General features: G+C 44.9%; 1 protein-coding gene and 2 pseudogenes across 1 annotated transcript; 2 read left to right on the top strand and 1 right to left on the bottom strand.

The window, feature by feature from the left end:
* Positions 1–583: 583 nt before the first annotated feature.
* On the top strand, positions 584–24785 carry LSM1 (LSM1 homolog, mRNA degradation associated). Its single transcript, XM_049771901.1, has 4 exons — positions 584–640; positions 6853–6921; positions 16852–16967; positions 24311–24785. Exons 1-4 carry the CDS (start codon positions 595–597, stop codon positions 24479–24481), a joined length of 402 nt encoding a protein of 133 aa, XP_049627858.1. The 5' UTR covers positions 584–594; the 3' UTR covers positions 24482–24785.
* LOC126006157 (cyclic AMP-dependent transcription factor ATF-1-like) lies at positions 8282–10186 on the bottom strand (annotated as a pseudogene).
* Positions 18976–19139, top strand: LOC126008179 (uncharacterized; annotated as a pseudogene).
* Positions 24786–24814: the final 29 nt, after the last annotated feature.

The following is a 24814-nucleotide window of genomic DNA, read 5'->3' as shown; positions in this document are numbered from 1 at the left end:
AAGGGCGGAGGCGGCGGGCGCGCCGGCACGTCCCCTCCACCGCCGGCGCCGTAGTAGCGCCCGTAAGACGCGCCATCGCCGGGGCCGGGGCCGGGGCCGGGGCCGTAGCCCGAGCGCCTCAAGGCCGACATGGACTCTGCAGCCGCCCAGGCGCTTCCCGCCCCCCCAAGGCCGGCCTACGCGCAGGCGCCTCTCCGGCAGTGGGATTGGACAGCGGAGCCGAGGGGCAGGCCGATGGCAGCCAATCAGAAGACGGGCCACGCCCACTGTGCTGCCGAACCGACAGGGTCAAATATCGTGACCTCTAACCCGGAAGAGGACAACGGCCGAGCCGTCTGGAAAGGCTTCGTCGGGCCGCCCGGTTTACTCCATCGAGATTACGACCCGGTTCGGGGGAGGGAGTGGCGTTTGTCCCCGCCTCTTCCGGAATCCAGGCACGTGACCGGAAGTGCCCGGGCCTGACATGGCGTCGCTTCCGGCGGGCCCCGGTAAAGCCGAGCCGGGCGGCTCTTTTTTTTTTAGGTTTCCCCCTGTGCTGGGGTGTCGCCGAGATAGGAAGAAGGGGGCTTATTGACACCCCCAGCGCATCTCAAAATGAACTATATGCCTGGCACCGCCAGCCTCATCGAGGACATCGACAGTGAGTAGTGGGTTGGGGATGGAGCAACCCTGCAGGCACCGGGACACACAGGCTACACACACACACACACCCTGAGCCCCACTTACTGCCGCTGGCCTGCCCCGGGCTGATGCAGACTTCATCGCTGGGCGGCCCGAACGCTCGTCCCCCGGCCACCGCCTCCCGCCTGCAACGGAAAGCAGAAGAAGAGCTGAGTTGTTGGTGCAAGCAGAGATGTAGAATTTAGGATCCAACTTGCAAGAAGTTGCACGCGACTTCGTGACCCGGACGCACAGGCTTGCATTGAATTTGTGCACGTTCTCTTTTCTCTTTGCAGGCTCGTTTCACCTGAGACTCGTTAGCCCTTTTTTGGGGAGGGGTGGTAGTAGAGACCACTGCCAGACGAGGTGCTGCTGGCTGGCTTTTTCTGCAAATCTGGAGACATTCTAAGCTTTCTTTTCTTCCCCCAGTCTTTCATCTTTTTTGCTTTGCTAAATTATTTCAAATCCTCGCCCTGAAGAGGCATTCGGGCTTGTCAAAAATTGAAGTTCTTTTTTTTTTTTTTTTTTTCTCCTGGATTTCCCTTTTTTTCCAAACTCACCTGTTTGGAAAATAGACTTGCCTCAAGCAGTCTCCATTTTTTTTAATCCTATAATCTATCTCATTAACTTATAATTGCCGCAGGCTGGCCAAAGATAATACAACTAACTAATCTATCTCATTAATTTATAATTGCAGCAGGCTGACCACAGATAATACTACAAGTAAGGGGGATTGTCTTAAATATGCCGAGACCCTTGGACCCAAGTTTGATCCCAAACGCCACCTAGAGTCTCTCCCAAGTACAGCTGGGTGTGGCTCCAAAAAAAGAAAAACTGCAAAGTTTTGCAAAGTTGTTTGTGTGCAGTACCAGACACAGGACAACAGACTCAGAGTTTCTGCAAATTAGTAAGCCTGTGTCCGTGATTATATTCTCTTTATGGCTGAAATAGTTTTTAAATCCAAATTATTTTACCATTGAAAGGAAATGTGTAATTGAGCTAAATTCATGTATAAGCAACCACTGTTACAAGCCTGTCACTCTACAGACCTGTAAGGACATTTTTGTTTTGACTTTTGGGTCACACACCAGCAGCGTTCAGGGGTTGCCCCTAGCTCTGTGCTCAAAAATTATTTCCAGCAGGCTTGGGGGACTATATGGGGATGCTGAGGATCAAACCTGGGTCAGCCACGTGCAAGGCAAATGCCCTACCCACTGTGCTATCTCTCGGGCCCTGGTTTTCTATTTTAGTTGAGATAGCTTTTGCCCTCATCTGTTGCTACATATTAAGGCCCCCAACACATTCTGCCACTTTTCCTTTTATTTTTTTCGATTTTATTTTTTGGTTTTAACCCATATAACAAAGTAACCCCAGCAGCGTTCATTGGTTACTCCGGTCTCTGCGCTCAGAAATCACTCCTGCCAGGTGGGGGACCATATGGGATGAATCAAAACCAGGTCTGTCCTACCAGTGAGGTTTTTCTAATGCCTTCTCTGTGTTTTCCAAGATCCCTTCTTTACTGAAAAGTTTAAAACAATTTCATTTGCACCTTGACTGCCACATAACCATATTTTACATTTCTCTTTTGGGCTCAATCTGTATTTTTACGCAGCTTCTCATTTGTGTAAGAAATACTCTTTCTGGCCGGAGAGATAAGCATGGAGGTACGGCGTTTGCCTTTTATGCAGAAGGTCATTGGTTCGAATCCCAGCATCCCATATGGTCCCCTGAGCCTGCCAAGAGCGATTTCTGAGTGTGGAGCCAGAAGTAACCCCTGAGTGCAGCCGGGTGTGACCCAACCCCCCAACCCCCAAATAAAGACCCTTTCTTGGGAATGGAGTGCAGTAGATAGGGTATTTGCCTTGCAAGTAGCTTACCTAGGTTTAATCCCCGTTGCCCCTTATAGTCCCCTGAGCCCATCAGGAGTGATCCCTGAGCACCACCAGCTCTGGTTTATAAACAATTTTTTGTCTTTCAGTACTTTTCCTACTGCTTTTGGAATCACCTATCAAATTTGTTTATCTCACATCTTATTTCTCACAGAGTATATATCATTAAAGAGGGTATGGCATTTTCCTTGCCTACAGCTGACCCGAATTATATCTCCAGCACCTATATGTTTTCCCCAACATTGCTAGGAGTGATTCCCAGAGCATTGCTGAATGTGGTCCAAAACAAACACACTAAATAAAAGTAACGTTATGAACTTTAATACAGTGATTATGGCATTGGCTCTAACCATGCCCAACCAAGGTTCAATCCCTGGCATCCTATGGTCTCCTGAGCACCTCCAGGAGTAATTTCTGAATGCAGAGCCAGGGCTAATCAATCCCTGAGTATTTCCAGATGTGGCCAACAAAATCAAGATCAAGCAAAGAAAGACTATCATTATAGGACAGGGATGATAGAACAGCAGGTAAAGCACTTGCCTTGCATGAAGCTGACCTGGGTTCAATCCCCAGCATCCTGTATGGTCCTCTGAACACCTCCATGAGCATTGCCGGGTATGACCCCCGAACAAAAGACTATCATCATATCCTATCTGTGCATCTCATATTTTCTCCCCTTGTTCCTCCCCATTGTTTACACATCTTTAACCCCAGACCTCTTTAGTCATCTCCATTTTGAAGCTACTTCCTGACCACCTCCAACAGAGCACTTATGATTATCCCTGCATTTTGATTTTTTTTTGTTGTCAGTATATTTCTGAAGCTGCTTTTCAAAAGCATCAGTCTAATTATATCTCTCCTCTGAAGCATTGTGATGCTGTTACACTAGATTCTTAATTCTATTCTTCTTCTTCTTCTTTTTTTTTTTTTTTTTGGTTTTCGGCCACACTCGTTTGATGCTCAGGGGTTACTCCTGGCTAAGCACTCAGAAATTGCCCCTGGCTTGGGGGGACCATGTGGGATGCCGGGGGATCCAACCGCAGTCCTTCCTTGGCTAGCGCTTGCAAGGCAGACTTACCTCTAGCGCCACCTCGCCGGCCCCTCTATTCTTTTGATATCTAATACTGACCCTTAATTCTTTTCATCCATCTTGATCTGAAATTTTAAATTTCTACGAGTTCTCCTGACTTTGACTAATGTCTTTTTTTTTTTTTTTTGGTTTTTGGGCCACACTCAGCATTGCTCAGGAGTTACTCCTGGCTGTCTGCTCAGAAATAGCTCCTGGCAGGCACTGGGGACCATATGGGACACCGGGATTCGAACCAACCACCTTTGGTCCTGGATCGACTGCTTGCAAGGCAAACGCCACTGTGCTATCTCTCCGGGCCCGTCATTTGTGTGTGTGTGTGTGTGTGTGTGTGTATGACTGTATACAGAACTGCTCTAATTCTGACTTATTTGGAGTTGATATTAATCCAGACTTTTCTTTTTAGTGGAATAGTGGCAGGATTCATGACTTATTCCATGTTCAGAGATCTTTTGTTGCTTTGTTTTGGTGTCGCACCCATGGTGTTCAAGGCTCTGCACTCAGGTCATTTATTTTTTTGTTTTTTGTTTTTGGGTCACACCTGGCAGCATTCAGGGGTCACTTCTGGCTCTACACTCAGAAATTGCTCCTGTGGGCTCCTGGGACCATATGGGATGCCGGGATTTGAACCACCCCTTCTGCATGCAAGGCAAACGCCTTACCTCCATGCTATTTCTTCAGCCTTTTGGTAGTCTCTTTTTTTGAGCCCCCGAGACTGTGGTCAGGTCCAGAAGGTGCAGGTAGTGGTGGAAGGTGTGGGCTTGGGGTGTGCCCTGCCGGGCTTCGGGCTTCGGTAGTCTCTTAATCTTTCTTTTTTCCTTTTTTTTTTTCCTGGGGGCGAGGTATTTGTTTTGATTTTGGGGGTGCACCAGCAGTGCTTAGTAGATACTCATGGCGGGCTCCGGCGAACCATATGGAATGTCAGAGATCAAACCTAGGTTGGCCGCATGCAAGGAAAATGCCCTACCACTGTAATATCACTCCAGCCCCAACATTATACATAGGTCCACTAGCACTGAAAATCACAAATAGTTAATCAACTATCAAGAATGCTTATTTTGGGGCCAGAGAGATAGCATGGAGGTAGTGTGTTTACTTTGCATGCAGAAGGATGGTGGTTTGAATCCCGGCATCCCATATGGTCCCCCAAGTCTGTCGGGTGTGAACCAAAAACGAAAAAAAATGCTGCTTTTATTTCCAGCTTTATATAAATAGTCCTCCTTAATATGACTAAAAATTTCTTTTGTCTTTTGTTGGGGGGGTGGTTTTGGGTTTTGGGCCACACTCCTGGCTGTGCGCTCAGAAATCACTCCTGGCTTGGGGGACCATATGGGACACCAAAGATCGACCCAACTGCGTCCAAGACAAACGCGCTACCACTGCGCTATCACTCTGGCCCCTTAAATGCTTATTTTTAGAGCCTCAGTCTCATATATGGTCATGGATACAAACTCAGTTAAACAAATTCCATCAGTTACAACTCTACAGGCTGTATCCTCTCAATTCTCTTTGCTTCCCTTTTATGGGGGAGGCCACAGCTGGCATGCTTAGGGTTTACTCAAGGCCCTTTGCTCAGGGATCCTAGGTGGCTTTGTGGGCCTTATTAGGGATGTCAGGGATTGAACTCAGGTTGGCTGCATGCAAAGCAACCACCCTATACTTTTGCTCTGGCCTTTCAATTCTCTTTCTTACCATCTCTACTTCGGTACAGTTCTCTTTTCAGTCCCAGCCTCTGGAACTATCTCTGTTCTTAGTTTTTTTTTTTTTTCTTGGTTTTTGGGCCACACCCGTTTGATGCTCAGGAGTTACTCCTGGCTATGCGCTCAGAAATCGCCCCTGGCTTGGGGGGACCATATGGGACGCCGGGAATCGAACCACAGTCCGTCCTATGCTAGCGCTTGCAAGGCAGACACCTTACCTCTAGCGCCACCTTCCTGGCCCCCTCTGTTCTTAGTTTAACCTAACTGTGAACTAGAAAATTCTTAAGTTAACAGAAATAATTCTATAATTAAAATCTTAACTATGATCTAGGTGCCAGAGCAATAGTACAAAAGGCAAAGGTGTTTGCCTCACACATGGCCAACCCAGTTTTAATCCCTGGCTTCCCACATGGTCCCTCGAGCCTACCAGGAATGATTCCTGAGAGCAGAGCCAGGAGTAACCCCTGAGCACTGCCAAATGTAGCCCAAAAACAAACAAAAATCTAGATTAAATTTCTCCATTTGTTCTGTAGAAACTGGGTTAATTGTCAGAGGGGTTAATTGTCAAAAATCAGTCTGTAGAGCTAGTCAGGCTTCTTGACTACAACCCAGGCCTTCCTCACTCTTGTTATATTATGCATATTGTGTATGATACTTCTTCTAAATCTTAGGGGTCCTGGTCTTCCTTTTATGAATCCCCAATGAATTTTGTTTGTTTATTTTGGTTTTTGGTTTTGGGGCCACACCTGGTGATGCTCAGGAGTTACTCCTGGCTATGCGCTCAGAAATTGCTCCTGGGGCCAGCGAGGTGGAAGGACCGCAGTTCGATCCCCCAGCATCTCATATGGTCCCCCCAAGCCAGGGGCAATTTCTGAACACTTAGCCAGGAGTAACCCCTGAGCATCAAATGGGTGTGGCCCGAAAAACCAAAAAAAAAAAAGAAAGAAAGAAAGAAAGAAAGAAAGGAAGGAAGGAAGGAAGGAAGGAAGGAAGGAAGGAAGGAAGGAAGGAAGGAAGGAAGGAAGGAAGGAAGGAAGGAAGGAAGGAAGGAAGGAAGAAAGAAAGGAAGAAAGGAAGAAAGAAAGGAAAGAAAGGAAGGAAGGAAGGAAGGAAGGAAGGAAGGAAGGAAGGAAGGAAGGAAGGAAGGAAGGAAGGAAGGAAGGAAGGAAGGAAAGAAAGAAAGAAAGAAAGAAAGAAAGAAAGAAAGAAAGAAAGAAAGAAAGAAAGAAAGAAAGAAAGAAAGAAAGAAAGAAATTGTTCCTGGTTCAGGGGTCCATATGGGACATTTGCAAATCGAACCAAGGTTAGTCCTCTGGGTCAGCCACGTGCAAGGCAAACGCCCTACCACTGCACTACCACTTCGGCCCCAATCCCCAATGAATTCTATCTCTGGATATTCATGTCAAGAGGAAGTAATATAACTTATAACTACCTTTAACTTTATTTTGGAGTTATTGTATATGCACTGAGCCAATAGTGTCTTTTTTTAAAGCTTTTTTTTTTTTCCTTTCTGCAGAAAAACACTTGGTACTATTGCGAGATGGAAGGACACTTATAGGCTTTTTGAGGAGCATTGATCAGTTTGGTATGTATTATCAATTTCTCTTCTCTCTGAATTTTTTTGTTATGTAAAACATAATATTTGCCAATTATAGTTTTGTTTTGTTTTTTTGGTGTTTTGGGCCACACCCGGTGGTGCTCAGAGGTTACTCCTGGCTGTCCGCTCAGAAATAGTTCCTGGCAGGCACGGGGGACCATATGGGACACCGGGATTTGAACCAACCACCTTAGGTCCTGGATCGGCTGCTTGCAAGGCAAACACTGCTGTGCTATCTCTCCGGGCCCACCAATTATAGTTTTATATTATTTCATATAGAAATTTTTTTGGGGGGGGCCACACCCGGCGTTGCTCAGGGATTACTCCTGGCTGTCTGCTCAGAAATAGCTCCTGGCAGGCACGGGGGACCATATGGGACACCGTGATTCGAACTAACCACCTTTGGTCCTGGATCGGCTGCTTGCAAGGCAAACGCCGCTGTGCTATCTCTCCGGGCCCTCATATAGAAATTTATCTGCAACTTCTACATGTGTCTGAAATTAAGAAATCCCATTTGTGGGCCGGAGAGATAGCATGGAGGTAAGGTGTTTGCCTTTCATGCAGGAGGTCATCGGTTCGAATCCTAGCATCCCATATGGTCCCCGTGCCTGCCAGGAGCAATTTCTGAGCCTGGAGCCAGGAATAACCCCTGAGCACTGCCGGGTGTGACCCAAAAACCACACACACACACACACAAAGAAAAGAAATCTTATTTGAAGGGCTAAAGAGATAGCACAGTGGATAGAGTACTTGCCTTGTACATGACTGACCACGGCTCAGACCTCGGTACTCTATGTAGTGCTGTGAGCACCACCAGGTGTGATTCCTTAGTGCAGAGCCAGGAATAATACCTGAGCATCACCGAGGTGTGACCCAAAAACAGAAACAGGAAAGAAATAGATATATTGTCTTGGCACCAGAGAGAAGCACAAGCAAGAGGCAGTACATTTGCCTTGCATGTGGGTGACCTTAGTTTGAAGACCAGCACTACTAGGGAATACAGAGCCCTTATATCATCAGGCATGACCCAAAAATGGGGGAAAAAACACTTCTTGATTCAGAAAGAAAGTACCGATAGAATGTGACCAAATGGGCCCGGAGAGATAGCACAGCGGCGTTTGCCTTGCAAGCAGCCGATCCAGGACCAAAGGTGGTTGGTTCGAATCCCAGTGTCCCATATGGTCCCCCGTGCCTGCCAGGAACTATTTCTGAGCAGACAGCCAGGAGTAACGCCTGAGCACCGCAGGGTGTGGCCTAAAAACCGAAAAAAAAAAAAAAAAGAATGTGACCGAACCTGTTTCCATCCACATTACCAGTGGTCTCCTGAGCAAAGAACCAAGATAAGCCTTCAAGCACTACCAGGTATAGCACCAAAAGAGGGGGAAAGAAACACTATCTTGAATCATTAACATTATTGAGTTTCTTTCATTTCATTTAATTGGCTCAGAAGTTTGTATTGATAAGTTAAACATGATTATATTTTGGAGTGGTTTTTGTTTTGTCTTTCTCATTAGAAAGAGCCAAATAGGGGCCGGGTGGTGGTGCTAGAGGTAAGGTGCCTGCCTTGCCTGCGCTAGCCTTGGATGGACCGCGGTTCGATCCCCTGGCATCCCATGTGGTCCCCCAAGCCAGGAGCGACTTCTGAGCGCATAGCCAGGAGTAACCCCTGAGCGTCACCGGGTGTGGCCCAAAAAAAAAAAAAAAAAGAAAGAGCCAAATAATAGAAACATATGGAGAAATAGTACAATAGTTAGTTATAAGGTGCTTTCTTTCCCACTGCTGACACAGATTCAATCCTCGGCAGTGCTCAGAGGTTACTCCTGGCTCAACGCTCAGAAATCGCTCCTGGCAGGCTCAGGGGACCGGGATTTGAACCACCGTCCTTCTGCATGCAAGGCAAATACCTTACCTCCATGCTCTCTCTCCGGCTCTCAGGTTTTTGATTTTTGGGTCATGCCTGCCAGCACTCGGGTTACTTCTGGCTCTATGCACAGAAATCACTGCTGGAAGGCTCAGGGGGCCATATGGGATGCCAGGATTCAAACCACAGTATTGCATGCAAGGCAAACACCCTACCTTCGTGCTATCTCTCCAGCCCCCAGTAACTGCTATTTTATTTTATTTTGGTTTTGGGTCACATCCAGCAGCACTCAGGTTACTCCTGGCTTTCCGCTCAGAAATCGCTCCTGCCAGGCAGGGGGGACCATATGGGATGCCGGGATTCGAACCACCATCCTTCTGCATGCAAGGCAAATTCCTACCTCCATGCTATCTCTCTGGCCCTTAAGCAGCTTTAATCAGCCTTATTTCCCCCCCCTTTTTTTTTTTTTTGGTTTTTGGTTTTTGGGACACACCCATTGATGCTCTGGGGTTACTCCTGGCTATGAGCTCCAAAATCACTCCTGGCTCAGGGGTCCATATGGGACACCAGGGATCAAACCGAGGTCCATCCTGGATCAGCTGTGTGCAAGGCAAATGCTGTACCACACTGCACTATTGCTCCGGTCCCTATTTCCCTTTTCAATTGGGGGTCATCATTCTTATTGTCTTGAGATGCAAGAGTCACAGGAGATGTCATAAATACAGTCTGTGGCAGTGAAGTACTTGAAGGTGTGATATGGATCTGATATGTTTGCATATCCCCTAATGCAATCTATACACCCACCTGGTTGCTGGGCACAAGTATTTGCTGTCCATCAGAAGTCTGTGCATACTGGAGAATTGTGCCTTGCTGAGTACTGCCTGAATTTCTGAAGTCCATCTGTGCTTGGACTGGCCGGCTGTAAGGCTCCTTTTGGGGCAATGGCAATGTACTGTCCAGTGCTAATCTGATAGATACATAGAAGTAACAGCAGAAACTTCAGGGTTTTCTCCTCCTTTTCTTCCCTGGGTATCTTCAGAAGATAGGTCTTATAAGATGGGTACCATGCAAGGCTCCCATGGGTTTTCTGTGAAGAGCCTATACTGTCTGATGAGTTCTGAGATTCCTCGCTTTCTGATAAAGATGATGCCTGTTGAGTAATAAGAGAAATATGAGTTCCCTGAACAGTTGATCCAGGTTCAGATGAAGTCTCTGAAGTGTTATTCTTGTGGGAATCTTCCAGAATCAACTCTGGCTATCCCGTTCCTGATAGTTTCTCATGCACATAAGTCCAACACCACACCCATCTCCAATGTACCTACCTACCTCCCTTCCCCCAGCTCTCCTCTCTTTCAAAGCGTCCAGCACCCACCCACCCACCACCATCACCATTTTTAGACTCAATTCTATTTTGTTGCCTTTGGTCCTTTTTTACCTTGCTGTATATCATTAGGTCCCACAAAGTCGAGAGATCATTCTGCATCTATTCCTTTCTTTCTGTAAATAGTTTGATTTGAATCTTAAGTTTTTCTAAAGAGGCTTCTGTTTGTTTCTGCTTCAGTATGCATCCGCATTTTGTCAGGGACCTGCTAGGTCAATAAATTTGGGGAAAAGGGAGTACAACATAATTGAAACACTAAAAACACTGTAAAAATTATAAATGAAGGGCATATGACTTGTGCAGTCTACAAGGGGTATCAGAACCTTTGTCTAGATATCCTTTTTTGAAGGAAGGAAAAATACATGTTTTCTCTTTTACTAGATAATCCCCAGGTTTGATTTTTTTGTGGGGGGGGGTTTGGTTTTTGGGTCACATCCAGCGTCGCTCAGGGGTTACTCCTGGCTCTGTGCTCAGAAATCACTCCTGGCAGGCTCGGGGAACCATATGGGATGCCAGGATTCGAACCAACATCCTTCTGCATGCAAAGCAAATGCCTTACCTCCATGCTATCTCTTTGGCCCTTGAATATTTGTATGATTTTTAAATTATTTCTATTATTAGCTAAATTGTTAAGCAATTATTAATTATTGTATACAATACAAATTAACAGTCCATATACTAGTTTCAGCAGCACATCTATATTTTCACACAAGTGAAAATGAACTCTAAATTGAGATCTGTTCATGAACTTGTATATGTTTTCATTTTTTACATTTACCCATAAGATAATACCTTCTTTTTAAAAAAAAATTATAGATGATGGAGCCAGAGAGATAGCACAGCGGTAGGACGTTTGCCTTGCATGCAGAAGGACAGTGGTTCGAATCCTGGCATCTCCTATGGTCCCCCGAGCCTGCCGGGGGTGATTCCTGAGCATAGAGCCCAGAGTAGCCCCTGAGCACTGCTGAGTGTGACCCAAAAGCAAACAAACAAACAAACAAAAAATTATAGATGAATGGGGCCAGAGCAATAGCACAGCAGGTAGGAAGTTTGCCTTGCACACGGCCAACCTGGATTTGATCCCTGGCATCCCATATGGTCCCCCAAACCTGCCAGGAGTGATTTCTGAGTACAGAGCCAAGAATAACCCCTGAGCACAGCCAAGTGTGGTCCAAAAACAAAAAATAAAAGAAATATAGATGAAGAGGGTCAGTGAGATATAGTACATTACAAGTAGTTTTACCTTGGGGCCGGAGAGATAGCTCAGCAGTAGGGCTTTAGCCTTGCAAGCAGCCAATCCAGGACAGATGTTGGTTCGAATCCCGGCATCCCATATGGTCCCCCAATACCTGCCAGGAGTGACTTCTGAGCGCAGAGCCAGGAGTAATTCCTGAGCAATGCCAGGTGTGACCTCCCCCCCCCCCCAGTCTTACCTTACACCCAACAGTGCTCTGAAGACCATGTTGTGCTAGGGATTAAGTTTGGGTCTGGCATGTATAAGCCCTAACTCCTGAGTTATCTTCCCAGTCCCCCAAAGTAATACTGTTAATGATTTGGTGTCACACAAAACACTGTCCCTTCCTACACTGTCCTCCAGACTGACCATTCCCCTCTAACCTTTTCCTAGTGTCCTACATCTAAATCCCCCTTCCCCAGCCCTCTGCTGTGGTTCCTACCAAAGACCAGTTCTCATTTTCTGTTGCTTTTGAGTATTTGTTGTTGTTGTTGTTGTTGTTGTTGTTGTTGTTTTTGGTTTTTGGGCCATACCCGTTTGATGCTCGGGTTACTCCTGGCTATGAGCTCAGAAATCGCTCCTGGCTTGGGGGGGACCATATGGGACACCGGGGGATACACTAGCGCTTGCAAGGCAGACACCTTACCTCTAGCGCCACCTTCCCAACCCCGCTTTTGAGTATTTTTTTTTTTTTTTTTTTGGTTTTGGGGCCACACCCGGCGGTGCTCAGGGGTTACTCCTGGCTGTCTGCTCAGATATAGCTCCTGGCAGGCAAGGGGGACCATATGGGACACCGGGATTCGAACCAACCACCTTTGGTCCTGGATCGGCTGCTTGCAAGGCAAACACCGCTATGCTATCTCTCCGGGCCCTTCTTTTTCTTTTTTTTTTTTTTTTTTTTTTTTTTTTTTGCTTTTGAGTATTTTTAATACCCTATTTCTTTCTTCCTTCCCTCCTTTCTCCTCCCTCTTTCCTTCCTTCCTTCCTTCATTCCTTCCTTCCATTCTTTCTCTTTTTTTTTTCTTTCTCTTCTCCTTTTTTTGGTTTCTGTTTTTGAGTCATGGCCAGTGGTGCTCAGGGGTTACTCCTGACTCTGCACTCAGAAATCACCCCTGGCAGGGCCGGAGAGATAGTATGGAGGCAAGGCATTTGCCTTGCATGCAGAAGGACGGTGGTTCGAATTCTGGTAGCCCATATGGCCTCTGAGCCTGCCAGGAGCAATTTCTAAGCGTAGAGCCAGGAGTGACCCCTGAGCGCTTCCAGGTGTCACCAATAAAAGAAAACAAAACAAAACAACAACAACAAAAAAAAAATCACCCCTGGCAGGCACGGGGAACCATATGGGATATCAGGATTCAAACCACCATCTGTCCTGGATCGACTGCATACAAAACAAACCGCTGTGCTATCTCTCCAGCCTCATCTTCCTTCCTTTCTTTTGCTTTTTTTTGGGAGGAGAGTGGAACAGAGCAGTGCTCATGGTTCACTCTTGGTTCTACACTCAGCAATTACTTCTGGCAGTGTCTGGGTGTCACATATGTGACATGTGATGCCAGCAATCAAACCTGAGTTGTCTGGGTGCAAAGCAAACACCCTACCAGCTGTTCTATCACTTTTGCCCTTAATACCCTACTATATCTTTGTTCTACATGAGAGAGATCATTCTTGTCTGTCTCTTCATCTCAGTTCATGAAGTGTGATAGTCTCCATATCTATCCACATAGCAACTTGTATGATCTCATCTTTTCTTATAGCTGAGTATTTCATTCTGTGTATGCATCAGTTTCATTATCCATTTATATGTTCTTGGACATTTGGGTTGTTTTCAGGTTTTCGCTATTGTGAGCAATGCTGCAATGAACATAGGTCTGCAAATGTCTTTTCTGAATAGATTTTTGACTTATGGGGTCAAAGCCAAGTGGAATTAAGGGTCATGGGAACTCAATTCCTAGTTTGGGGCAGAGGTGTTAATATTTTTCAAAAAAGCTGGACCATTCTACGTTCCTACCAGCAGGAGGAATGTAAGAGTAAGCGTTGCTTTTTCCCAAATCCATACCAGCACTGGTTTTTGTTCTTTGTGATATGTGCCATTGTCACTAGTGAGAAATTATATCTCGTTTTGAATTGCATTTCCCTAATAATTGGCAATGCATTTTTTCCTATTTTGAGAAAGTTATTTTCATTTTCTCCCCCCTCCTTTTTTTGATAGGGTTGGTTTTGGTTTTAATTAAATCACCTTGAATTACACAGTTACAAAGTTATTTAATATTAAGATTCAGGAGTACATTGTTCCAACACCAATCGCTTCCCTAGTGTCCCTATTTACCCTCCTCCTTTTCCCCTTCACCACTGTCCTAGAGTTCTCTTTCCCTGCTCTTCACCCTCACCCCAGTGGCAGCCTTCCTACTGAAAACCAGTTCCCATGCTTTTTATTTCTTTTGCCTTTGGGCATTTGTTATTCCCCTACAAAATTTCTTTATATCCCACATATGAATGAGATCTTTCTGTGTTTGTCCTCTAGTTTTACTCAATATGGTGTTCTCCAGATCCACCAATGTAGTAGCAAGTTGCATGTCTTCCATCTTTTTGTGTAGCCAAGTAGTATTTGATTATATTCCAGTATATATGTACCATAACTTTTTTATCTAGTCATCTGTTGGTGGGCACTTGGGTTGTTACCAGATTTTGGCTATTACAAATAGTGTTATAATGAACATAGGAGTGCAGATGTCTTTTCTGAAGTGTGTTTTTGGGTCTTTGGTGTATATATCACTATTGCTATGCTGTAGTGTGAAAGCTCAATTGCTGGGGGCCGGAGAGATAGCATAGAGGTAAGGCGTTTGCCTTGCATGCAGAAGGTCATTGGTTTGAATCCCAGCATCCCACCTGGTCTTCTGAGTGCTGCCAGGTGTGACCCAGAAACAAAGAAAAAAAAAAAAAGAAAGTTCAATTGCTAATTTTTTGAGTAATGACCACATTGTCTTCCAAAAAGGCTGAATCAGTCGATATTCTCACCAGCAATAAATAGGTTCCCTCTCCCTCACATACACACATATATGCCAACATTGGTTCTTATTCTTTTTGATGAATACAAGTCTCACTGGTGTAAAGTGATAGCTCAGTGTTATTTTAACTTGCTTTTAACTTGAATGGTAACCCTTTATATGGTGACTGATGACCCTCAATCTTTGTTTCTGGTTTAGGCTACACAGTGGTGGTCAGGGCTACTCCTTAGTTCTGGTATGTCCAGTAGTGATGCTTAAGGAACTATACTGTGCCAGGGTTCAAAACCAGACCTGCATGCAAAATGTGTGCTTAGCCAATTGAGCTATCATTGACCCCTGAAGTTGTAAATCTTAGAAGTAGTAAAAGCTGAGGCTAGAGAGATTGTACAATGAGAAGGGCACTTGCCTTGCATGCAGCCAACACAGATTCAGTCCCTACCACCATTTATTGGTCCCCTCCTAGTACTATAACAGTGAGTGCAGAACCAGGAGTAAGCACTGAACAATGCTGGGTGTGGCCAAAAACTTTTTTTAAAAAATCTTAATTTTTTTAGGGCCGAAGAGATAGCATGGAGCTAGGGCATTTGCCTTGCATGCAGAAAGACGGTGGTTTGAATCCTGGCGCCCCATATGGTCCCCTGAGCGCCTGCCAGGAGCGATTTCTGAGCATAGAGCCAGGAGTAACCCCTGAGCACTGCCGGGTGTGACCCAAACCCCCCCCCCAAATTTTTTAAATTTTTTTTAACTAGTAAAAACTGATTTTACCTTCAATTAACAAGGTAGGTTGCCTGACAAAGGAAAACAATTTTTCCTGTAGCATCATCCATGATTATTACATTGAGTTAAGTTAATTGTATATCTGGTGGTTAGAAAGATAGTACAGTGGTCAGGATGCTTGCTTTGCACGTGACTGGCCCTGGTTCAATCCCCAGCATCATATATGGTCTCCCACAAGCATGTCAGGAGTGACCTTAAGTGCAGAGTCAAGAATAAGTAAGCCCTAAACACCTCTGGTTATAGCCCACAAAACAATAAATGTTCTATGGTTTTGAAACAAAGTTAAATCTTTGGTAAGTAATCACATAGGCATGTCTATACAAAGAAAATTTTTTATTTATAAAATAAGTAAATAGGGGCCCGGAGAGATAGCACAGCGGCGTTTGCCTTGCAAGCAGCAGATCCAGGACCAAAGGTGGTTGGTTCAAATCCCGGTGTCCCATATGGTCCCCTGTGCCTGCCAGGAGCTATTTCTGAGCAGACAGCCAGGAGTAACCCCTGAGCACTGCCGGGTGTGATCCAAAAACCAAAAAAAAAAAAAAAAAAAGTAAATAGATGGCCAGGGTAGTAGGGAGTGTTTTGGAGTTTTTTGGTGCTGGTGATCCAGTTAAACATAGGTGCTCATATATGCAAAACACAGGCTCTTCACCAGAATTAAAATCTCTGATTTTGGGACCAATAGCACAATGGGTATGGTGTTTGCTTGTACGCAATCCACCCAGATTTGGTCCTGGTATCCCATGTGGTCCCCTGAGCCTGCCAGGAGTAATTTCTAAATTCAGTAACCCTGAGCGGCACAAAAACAAAACCAAAAAAAGTCTCAGTGGTTTAGGTTTTAGTATTTAGTTAATGCTACTCATTATCCCTTTTCTTGGTATGATTTTGGTTTTTGAACTGCCCCCAGTGATGCTCAGAGCTTATTCCTGGCTCTATTCAGAGAACACACCTGACCAGGCTCAGGACCAAGCATAGATTAGCTATGTGCAAGGGAAACTGTATCTGCTGTGGTACATATGTACAAAGCAGGATCCTTGTACTGATCATTATTATGTATTAGTTCAATGCAATCTCATATAATCTCTGCTTGCATTTGCTTAAAAGTATCCTAAATAGGGGCCAGAACAAGAGCACTGTACAATGGATAGGGCATTTGCCTTGTGCACAGTAACCTGGGTTCAATCCCCAGCATCTCATATGGTCCACAGAGCCTGCCAGGAGTGATTCCTGAGTGCAGAGTCAGAAGTAGCCCCTGAACATAGCCAACTGTGGCCCAAAAGCCCAAAAAAAAAAAAAAAGTGTCCTAAGTGTCACAGAGATAACTTCTTACATGCCTTCCATTTAGGAGGGATGTCTGGGTTCAATTCCTATCATCACATGTCCTCTGAGAACAACCAAGAGTGACCCAGAGCCATAGTAGCCATGAACATGGGTGGTTGTGGCTCCAAAACATAAAAAACAAATAACTAATGTATCAAAAATATCCTAAGTAGTATGCCTTAATAAAGTAGAAAAATATTTCTTTCACTGTTTAGCTAGAAAAACTAGAACATTTAAAAATCATGTTTCGATAAATCTGTTCTACTCAAAATAAGTGATTGAGTTATGACCTTTACCCAGAATTTGAACTAAATATCTTTATTTCTTCCCTGTACACTTATAGCTAACTTAGTGCTACATCAGACTGTGGAGCGTATTCATGTGGGCAAAAAATACGGTGATATTCCTCGAGGAATTTTTGTGGTCAGAGGAGAAAATGTGGTCCTCCTAGGAGAAATAGTAAGTGAAAATGTTAAGCTCCTATTGATCTTGGTAATCATAGAAGTTAGGATTCTTTCTGTCTTTTCAAGAAAGGAAACATGTTTTCTACATCTTACCCATCTTCTCACAAGAAACCATTAATTAAATTAGAAAACTACAAATTTAAGTTAATATAAAAATAATTATTATGGGGCCAGAGCAATAACACAGCGGTAGGGCGTTTGCCTTGCTGACCCAGGACAGACCTGGGTTTGATCCCTGGCGTCACATATGGTCCACTGAGCCAGGAGCGATTTCTGAGCATATAGCCAGGAGTAACCCCAGTGTCACCAAGTGTGGCCCAAAAACAAACAAACAAAATTATTAAATGTATATGCAGGGGCCAGAGAGATAGCATGAAGGTAGGCGTTTGCCTTTCATGCAGAAGGTCGGTGGTTTGAATCCCGGCATCCCATATGGTCCCCTGAGCCTGCCAGGAGCGATTTCTGAGCGTGAACCCAGGAGGAACCCCCTGAGCACTGCCGAGTATGACCCCAAAAAAAAAACAACTGGGCCTGGAGAGATAGCACAGTGGCGTTTGTCTTGCAAGCAGCCGATCCAGGACCAAAGGTGGTTGGTTCGAATCCCGGTGTCCCATATGGTCCCCCGTGCCTGCCAGGAGCTATTTCTGAGCAGACAGCCAGGAGTAACCCCTGAGCACCACTGGGTGTGGCCCAAAAACCAAAAAAAAAAAAAACAACAACAACAACAACCAAAAAACTTAAAACTATCTTAAAACTTTGGGGCCAGCGAGGTGGCACTAGCCAAAGAAGGACTGCGGTTCAATCCCCCAGCGTCCCATATGGTCCCCCCAAAGCCAGGGGCAGTTTCTGAGTGCTTAGCCAGGAGTAACCCCTGAGCATCAAATGGGTGTGGCCCAAAAAAAAACAAAAACAAAACAAAACAAAAAATGTATATGCAGGTGGTGCAGAGATAATACAGGGATTAAAATTTTTGCCTTAGAGCCAGAGAGATAGCATGGAGGTAGGGCGTTTGCCTTGCATGCAAAGGATGGTTGTTCAAATCCCAGCATCCCATTTGGTCCCCAAACCTGCAAGGAGCAATTTCTGAGCATAGAGCCAGGAGTAACCCCTGAGCACTGCCAGGTGTGACCCAAAAACAAAAACAAAAATTCTTACCTTAAAAAAAAATTTGTTGGGGCCGGGCGGTGGCACTAAAGGTAAGGTGCCTGCCTTGCCTGCGCTAGCCTTGAACGGACCGCGGTTCGATCCCCCGGTGTCCCATATGGTCCCCCAAGCCAGGAACAACTTCTGAGCGCATAGCCAGGAGTAACCCCTGAGCGTTACCGGGTGTGGCCCAAAAACCAAAAAAAAAAAAAAAAAAAAGAATTTGTTTGCCTTGCATTTGACTAACCCCAGGACTACCACTGCATGTAGTCCTTCAAGCACCACCAAGATTGATCCCTGAGCATTGCATTGTATAACCTTAAAACAAAAACCATAAGACTTTTAATATAACAAAGAAAATAACTTTGTTTCAGTGCCCTTTGAGATTTTAAAGATTTTTATCTCCAAGGAGTAACCCCTGAGCACCGCCGGGTGTGGCCCAAAAACCAAAAAAAAAAAGATTTTTCTCCCATTAACAGCAAAATATCATATATCATATATGATTTTACCTGATACTAAAAAGTCCTGCCATAAGAGTTGGAGAGATAGTACTGTGGATAATATACTTGCCTTATACATGGCTCACCCATGTTTAATTTCCAACATTCCATATGCTCCCCCATGGGCTGCCAGGCATAATTGCTGAACGCCTCTACTTACAACCCCCAAAAATACACACAAAAATTGGGGCCAGAGAGATAGCATGGAGGTAGTGCATTTGCCTTGCATGCAGAAGGACTGTGGTTTGATTCCGGCATCCCCAGCCTGCCAGGAACAATTTCTGAGTGTAAAGCCAGGAGTAACACCCCTCTGCGCTGCCAGGTGTGACCCAAAAAAACAAACAAAAAAAAAGAAATATGATCGCTTCTCGGCCTTTTGGCTAAGATCAAGTGTAATATTAATATATGTTCTTTTTTTTTTTTTTTTTTTTTTGGTTTTTGGTGCTCAGGGGTTACTCTTGGCTGTCTGCTCAGAAATAGCTCCTGGCAGCCGTATGGGACACAGGGATTCGAACCAACCACCTTTGGTCCTGGATCGGCTGCTTGCAAGGCAAATGCCGCTGTGCTATCTCTCCGGGCCCGTAGTATCTGTTCTTATCACTTTAATATCTAAAAAAGAAAAAAGAAAAGAAACATGGTTGAAGAGACAGAGACTTCAGCAGATTGGTTTACATATGTTTTACGTAGGGGAGGTCCCTATTTAATCCCTAACATCACGTAGTCCCAGAGCACAGAGGCTGGTGTTGCTCTTGAGAATTGCCAGTTACAGTCCTGAAATAACCTCCCCAAAAATAACCAAAAAAAAAAAAAAGATGTGGTCTGAGAATGTTTATATAGTGATAAGATAGCAGTTAGTTAGAAAATTATACACCAACTGTAAGTCATGGGGCCAGAGTGATAGCACATAGTAGTTCGTTTGCCTTGATGTGAATGACCCAGAAGGGACCCGGGTTCAATCTCGGGGATCCCATACAGTTCCCCAAGCCTCCCAGGAGCAATTTCTGAGCACAGAACGAGGAGTAACCCCTAAGCACACAAGGTGTGCCCCAAAAAAAACAAAAACTATGTAGTTCTTTCTAAACAGAGCAGATAGTACAGCAGATACAATGCTTTTCTTGCATGTGACCATCTCAGATTCAACTCTAGAACCCCTTAGGTTCCCCTGAGCCCTGCTAGCAGTGATCTCTGAGCACAGAGCCAGGAGTCAACCCTAAGTACCATGCATGTGTCCTAACCATCCCACCCCCAAAAAATTAATCTTCATAAACATCACATGGCTTAAGAAATCTCTGGGTTCTGCCTCAAGAATGATGATGCACACAGATTTAGGAATCAGATTCCAGCCAGAGCAATAATCCAGTAACCAACCTTGCACACAGCCAACCTAGTTTTGATCCCATATGATCCCCTAAATCCTGCCAGGCATGATCCATGAGTGTAGAGCCAGAAGTAACATCTGAACAACAATAGGTGTGGTCAAAAAAAAACAAGCAAAAAAACAGTTGGAAGCAGTAGCACCACAACCACATAAATAGATAGCTCAGTGAATAATGTACTGAGAAGCAAAAGAAAATATCAGCACGGGCCCAAAGAGAGCACAGTGGCGTTTGCCTTGCAAGCAGCCGATCCAGGACCAAAGGTGGTTGGTTCGAATCCCGGTGTCCCATATGATCCCCAGTGCCTGCCAGGAGCTATTTCTGAGCAGACAGCCAGGAGTAACCCCTGAGTGCTGCCGAGTGTGGCCCAAAAACCAAAAAAAAAAAAAGAAAGAAAAAAAAAGAAAATATCAGCACACTACTGAGAAGATTACCTTCTCTTTTTTTTTTTTTTCTTTTTTTTTTCTTTTTTCTTTTTTTGGTTTTTGGGTCACACACGGCAGTGCTCAAGGGTTACTCCTGGCTCTACGCTCAGAAATTGCTCCTGGCAGGCTCGAGGAACCATATGGGATGCTGAAATTCAAACCATCATCCTTCTGCATGCAAGGCAAATGCATTACCTCCATGCTATCTCTCCGATCCCTGATTACCTTCTCTTAAACTAGTAACCATTAGTGGTAAAGGGCCACTACCAACTGTGCTCAGGTATCAGTCTTGAGGGCTCAGGGAACCATGTGTGGTTCCCAGATCAGCCTCATGAAAGGCATACCACTCTATATTCTCTGGCTTCTGAATTAATTTTTGTTTTGTTTGGGGGCTTTATGATACTGGTTACTCCTAACTCTGAACTCACTGATCACTCCTAGCTGGGCTCAAGGGACCATATAGGGTACTGGGTGCCCCAATAGCCCGTGTGCAAGGCAGATGCCTTAACCAACGTTCTGTCAATCCAACCATGGGTTGATTTTTTTTTTTTGACTAGTATTATATGACTTGGTTATGCTTTTCTATGGCTTTCATTCAGACCACTCTAGTGAGAGTTTTCATCTTGATAGGTGACTGCCTTTGGTTTCTGAGGCCTAGTTGGACAATGAAGGTTACTATCCAAGGATAGGCTGACATGTGCAGTTTTGTATTTCTTGGTGCTTCTGCAGAATTTTGGAAGAGAATAAAAAACCAGAATATGGGGCCCGGAGAGATAGCACAGCGGCGTTTGCCTTGCAAGCCGATCCAGGACCAAAGGTGGTTGGTTCGAATCCCGGTGTCCCATATGGTCCCCCGTGCCTGCCAGGAGCTATTTCTGAGCAGACAGCCAGGAGTAACCCCTGAGCACCTCCGGGTGTGACCCAAAAAAACAAAAAACAAAAAACCAGAATATGGGGCTGGAGAGATAGCATGGAGGTAGGGCATTGGCCTTGCATGCAGAAGGACGGTGGTTCGAATCCCAGCATCCTATATGGTCCCCCGAGCCTGCCAGGAGTGATTTCTGAGCGTAGAGCCAGGAGTAACCCCTGAGAGCCCCCAGGTGTGACCCAAAAAAAAAAAAAGAACAAACAAACAAACAAAAAAAAACAGAATACCATGTTTGAGCTCTAGAGATAGTACAGGAGGTAAGATTCCATTACTCAGCACTGCATATGGTTCAGTTACCCAGCACCACCAGGGATCACTTCTGAGCACAGTGATCCTAAAAAAATCCTAAATACCTTCAGGTACCTCGACTGTCCTAACCCCCTTCTTCACACACGCAAAAAAATATTCTGTCAGTAGACAGGTTACAAAAATAGAATGCAGCTGGTGACAGCAGGTAGGGCACTTGCTTTGCACGTGTCAAATCTGGTTCAGTCCCCAGCACCACCTATAGTTCCCAACCCCTTCAGGTGTGATTCCTGAGCACCACCACTATGGTGGCACACATTAATAAAAACACTTTATGTTGGGGCTGGAAAGATAGCACAGTGGTAGGGCTTTTGCCTTGTAAGCATCCAATTTAAGATGGATGGTGGTTTGAATCCTGGCATCCCATAAAGTTCCCCATGCCTGCCAGGAGCAATTTGTGGGCACAGAACCAGGAGTAACCCTGAGCACTGCTGGGTGTGACCCAAAACAAAAAATAAAATTTTATGTAGAATAAAGTAAATCTTTATCATCAGATATTAAAAGAAAGTTTTAAAAATTTCCTGGATTCTGGGCCCGGAGAGATAGCACAGCAGCGTTTGCCTTGCAAGCAGCCAATCCAGGACCAAAGGTGGTTGGTTCGAATCCCGGTGTCCCATATGGTCCCCCGTGCCTGCCAGGAGCTATTTCTGAGCAGACAGCCAGGAGTAACCCCTGAGCAACACAGGGTATGGCCCAAAAACCAAAAAAAAAAAAAAAAAAAAAAAAAAAAAAAAAAATTTCCTGGATTCTGGTATTGGTTAGAAAGTGTTAAAAGATTCAAAAGTTAAAGCATTAAGTATAGGAGAAATTAAAAAAAAAAATTAGGGCCAGAACAATAATACAGTGGGTAGGGTATTTGCTCTGCACTCAGCTGACCCAGGTTTAACCCCAACATCTCATATTGTCCCCTCATTCCACAGAGCCAGGAAAAACTCCTGAGTACCACTGAGTATGGGCCCAAAATCAAAATGAGGGAGAGGGACTGATTAAGTATATTATGCTATATTAATTTTTTTTTTTTTTTGGTTTTTGGTTTTTGGGTCACACCCAGCATTGCTCAGGGGTTACTCCTGGCTGTCTGCTCAGAAATAGCTCCTGGCAGGCACTGGGTACCATATGGGACACCGGGATTCGAACCAACCACCTTTGGTCCTGGATCGGCTGCTTGCAAGGCAAACGCCGCTGTGCTATCTCTCCGGGCCCTAAATTTAAAGAATGTAGTTGGGCCAGTGCGGTGGCGCAGCAGTAGGGCATTTGCCTTGCATGCAGAAGGACGGGGGTTTGTATCCCAGCATCCCATATGGTCCCCCCGAGCCTGCCAGGAGTGATTTATGAGAGCAGAGCTAGGAGTAAAACTCCTGAGTGCTGCTGGGTGTGACAAAAAAAAAAAAAAATGATCTAGCTTGAGGCCAGAGCAATAGCTCAGTGGTAGGGCGTTTGCCTTGTACACAGCTGACTCAGAACCAACTCTGGTTTGATCAACCCAGCATCTCATACGATCCCCTGAGCAAGCCAGGAGTGATTTCTGAGCACAGAGCAAGGAGTAACCCCTGAGCGCTGCCAAGTGTGGCCGAAAAACAACTAAATAAATAAATAAACAAACAAACAATTATTTAAAAAATGTTTTTTTTTTTTGTTTTTGTTTTTGGGCCACACCCGGTGACGCTCAGGGGTTACTCCTGGCTATGCGCTCAGAAGTCGCTCCTGGCTTGGGGGACCATATGGGACGCCGGGGGATCGAACCGCGGTCCGTCTCCTAGGCTAGCGCAGGTAAGGCAGGCACCTTACCTCGAGCGCCACCGCCCGGCCCCTAAAAAATGTTTTTAATTTATCTGGGTTGGATTCTCAACACCCCATATCATCATCCAAGTCCTCCAAAGAGTGATTCCTGAGTGCAGAGCCAGGAATAAATCCTAAGCAGCTCCAGGTGTGACTCAAACCAAAATAATTATAATAATAATAAATCAGTGTTTGCATTGTAAATTGTTTTTTAAGTCAATATATATGTAGGGAAGTTAGAAGGAAATTCGTCCCAAATATGCCTTTCCATACTGAAATTAGATAGAAACAGAAGAAGAACTTACTGGGAGGAATTTAGGGATTTAGGCCACTCCCATACTAACAGGGTCGCTTTAGTAGTGCTTAAGGAACCATATGTGATATTGGGCATTGGACAAGGGTTAGCTAGATGCAAGTCCCTATTTCCTGTATTTTTTCAGACCCCAGAAAGAGCTCTTAGTTTTATTTTAGGGTTTTGCAAGTTATATGCCAGGCCTTACTATACTTGTCTCTTCAACTCCCCTCTACTGCACACATGATATTGATCTTATTTCCAGATTCTTGGAAGCATGTAATTTGGGGAAGAGGTGTCACACCCAGCAGCAGCGCTGAGGGGCTACTCCTGGCTCTTCACTCAGAAGTCATTCCTGGCAAAGTCGGGGGACCTGTGGAATGCCAGGATTCAAACCACCATCCATCCGGGGTCTGCTGCGTGCAAGGCAAACACCCTACCGCTGTGCTATCTTTCCAGCCCTTGTAATTAAAACTTTCACCTGTCCCAAGGAGGTCACCCCTAATCTAAGAATCCTTTTGACTTTAGATCTTTATTAGTTTCTGTTCCTGTTCATTAAGGAAGTTTTTAAACCCTGCTTATTTCCTAGGACTTGGAAAAGGAGAGTGACACACCCCTTCAACAAGTATCTATTGAAGAAATCCTGGAAGAGCAAAGAGTGGAACAGCAGACAAAGCTGGAAGCAGAGAAGCTGAAAGTTCAGGCACTTAAGGACCGAGGGCTCTCCATTCCTCGAGCTGATACTCTAGATGAGTATTAGTCTTCTGCTGAGGCTACTCACTCTTGGAGAACGGGGATAGCACAGACGGAGAGATATCGTGTTTACCTCACACAGTTTGACTGAAGACTGCAGAGTTTTGAAAAACCATTTTTATTTTTAATTCCTTGCATTTGCAACATGAAATCATGGATTTTTTTTTAATACTAAATCATCGTTGAAAGAGGCATCAACTCTTCACATTACTGTAGAGCTAGCAACAACAACTTTGTATTGCTCCTCATCTCAAATTTGACTTTACTGGGGACATTCTTCGTTTACCTGTAAATAAATACAAAAATCAAAATGGTAAGGCATTTGCCTTACACACAGCAG

The sequence above is a fragment of the Suncus etruscus genome, chromosome 4 (assembly GCF_024139225.1).
Source record: "Suncus etruscus isolate mSunEtr1 chromosome 4, mSunEtr1.pri.cur, whole genome shotgun sequence".
NCBI lineage: Eukaryota > Metazoa > Chordata > Mammalia > Eulipotyphla > Soricidae > Suncus > Suncus etruscus.
The sequence above is the reverse complement of the archived record's forward strand: the minus strand, read 5'-3'. Positions and strand labels throughout refer to the sequence as shown.